This window comes from Alexandromys fortis, unplaced genomic scaffold, assembly GCF_014885135.2.
Source record: "Alexandromys fortis isolate MF-2015 unplaced genomic scaffold, M_Fortis_MF-2015_v1.1 scaffold_282, whole genome shotgun sequence".
Taxonomy (NCBI): Eukaryota; Metazoa; Chordata; class Mammalia; order Rodentia; family Cricetidae; genus Alexandromys; species Alexandromys fortis.
Window position 1 is genome coordinate 1,099,181 of NW_026068199.1, and position 1,893 is coordinate 1,101,073.

Genomic DNA, 1,893 nt, shown 5'->3' on the forward strand with positions numbered 1-1,893 from the left:
TTTTTTTTTTTTTTGGTCAAGATTTTATGTAGGTAGGCCAGGTTGGCCTTGAACTGAAGATGAATTCTGATCTTCCAGAATCTACTTCCTAAAAGTTGGGATCCCAGGCATTTTGTGTGTGTGTGTGTGTGTGTGTGTGTGTGTGTGTGTGTGTGTGTAGTCCTGGCTGTCAGGGAACTCACTCTACAGACTAGCCTGCCTGTCTCTTCCTCCTGAATGCTGGGATTAAAGGCTAGACCACTGTTTTGTTTTTCTTGCAGTGCTGGGGCTCAAACCCAGAGCCTTGTGTATGCTAGACAAGACCTCTGCCACAGAGCTAACTGCCTATCCCAAGAAACACTGGCGATCACACTCTAATATACAGAGATTTGCCTGCCTCTACCTTCTGAATGCTGGAATTAAAGGCATGTGCTACCATCACCTGGCTCCAACAAACTTTTTGAGATTATCTTGGTGCTGGAGAGATGGTTTAAAGGAGAAGTCCTGAGTTCAATTCCCAGAAACCACATGGCTCACAACCACCTGTAATGACATCTGGTGCCCTCTTCTGGCTTGCAGGTGTACATGCAGATAGAACACTGTATACATAATAAATAATTCTTAAAAAAAAAAAAAAGAACGTATCTTGTGTTTTTCACCTGCCTCCCCACAGCAGTGATTGAGATTAGATATTTTTCTTCCTGTCTTTCTGTGTCCTAAGGGCTCACTTTGTAAATGAAGGCTCTTCTTCTCCCTGCAGGTGCAGCCAGCGTGGCCCGGGCCTGGAGCGCAGTTTTTGATGGCCTCGTAGGGAACCGGATCTCCCAAGCCCTGCAGACCAGCTTTCCTCTGCAAGTGCCCAGCTTCCTGGCCAAGTATCCAGACTTCTTTGCACTTGGACTGGTGCTAGTCCTTACTGGTGAGTAAGGATAGGCAGACGAGGGTCTGTGGATGTGTGTGGGAGGATGGTGGCTGTCAGAAGCTGTGAAATACAAGGCACAGGAGGGCAGAGGGAGGGAGGGTCTTCCCCCATATTGGGGACTGTTTCGAGTAGGAGGCTGGGTAACAGCATGCCTAGCTTTCACCACTGGATGTATGGGGTACACCCTCCCTCTGCCCCAGCCTTCTGCTGAGACCCACTGCTGTAAATTGGCTTCTACTTCTGTAATTACACTTATTTATATGTGTGTGTGGGGGTGCATGCATATGGAGGTCACAGGACAAACTGCAGATGCTGGTTCTCTCTATCATGTAAGGGCCTGGAGATAGAACTCAGATTGCCAGTCATCTTGGCAAACCTTTTTACCTGATAAGCCATTTTGCAAGCCTTTCTTCTGCATGAAGACCAAATTAAAAAAAAAAAAAAAACAACAAAAGAGCAGGGCTGGAAATATGGCTCAATAGTTAAGAGCACTGACTACCCTTCCAGAGGACCCAGGTTCAATTCCCAGTGCAGTGCCCACATGACAGCTCACAGCTCACAACTGTCTGTGACTCCAGTTCCAGGGGATCTGGCATCCTCACACAGATATACATGCAGGCAAAACACCAAGGCACATAAAAACAAATAAACTTAAAAAAAAAAAGACAAAAACTAGAGGGTCTCTCTGTCCTGGAACTCACTTTGTAGACCAGGCTGGCCCTGAACTCACAGAGATCCGCCTGTCTCTGCCTTTTGAGTGCTGGGATTAAAGGTGTGCGCCACCACCAGCCAGCAAGACCTCATTTCATGTGTTTGTGTTTTGCCTGTATCTGTGTATGTCACAGGTATCTACCTGGTGCCATGGTGCCAGTGAAGGAGGCTTCAAATCCCGGCATTGGAGTTATGGGTGGATTTGTAAGCCACCATATATACAAGAGCAGCCAGTACTCTTTTTTTTTTTTTAAATATTTATTTATTATGTATACAATATT

At 46.2% G+C, this 1,893-nt stretch overlaps 1 protein-coding gene across 1 annotated transcript in view; it reads left to right on the top strand.

Moving 5' to 3' along the window:
- LOC126493091 (cationic amino acid transporter 3-like) overlaps positions 1–1,893 on the top strand; it is a 16,987-nt gene that overhangs the window by 8,448 nt on the left and 6,646 nt on the right. The window contains exon 2 of the mRNA XM_050129881.1: positions 740–902. Coding sequence (XP_049985838.1) covers positions 740–902 — 163 coding nt within the window. The remainder of the gene's footprint in view (positions 1–739; positions 903–1,893) is intronic.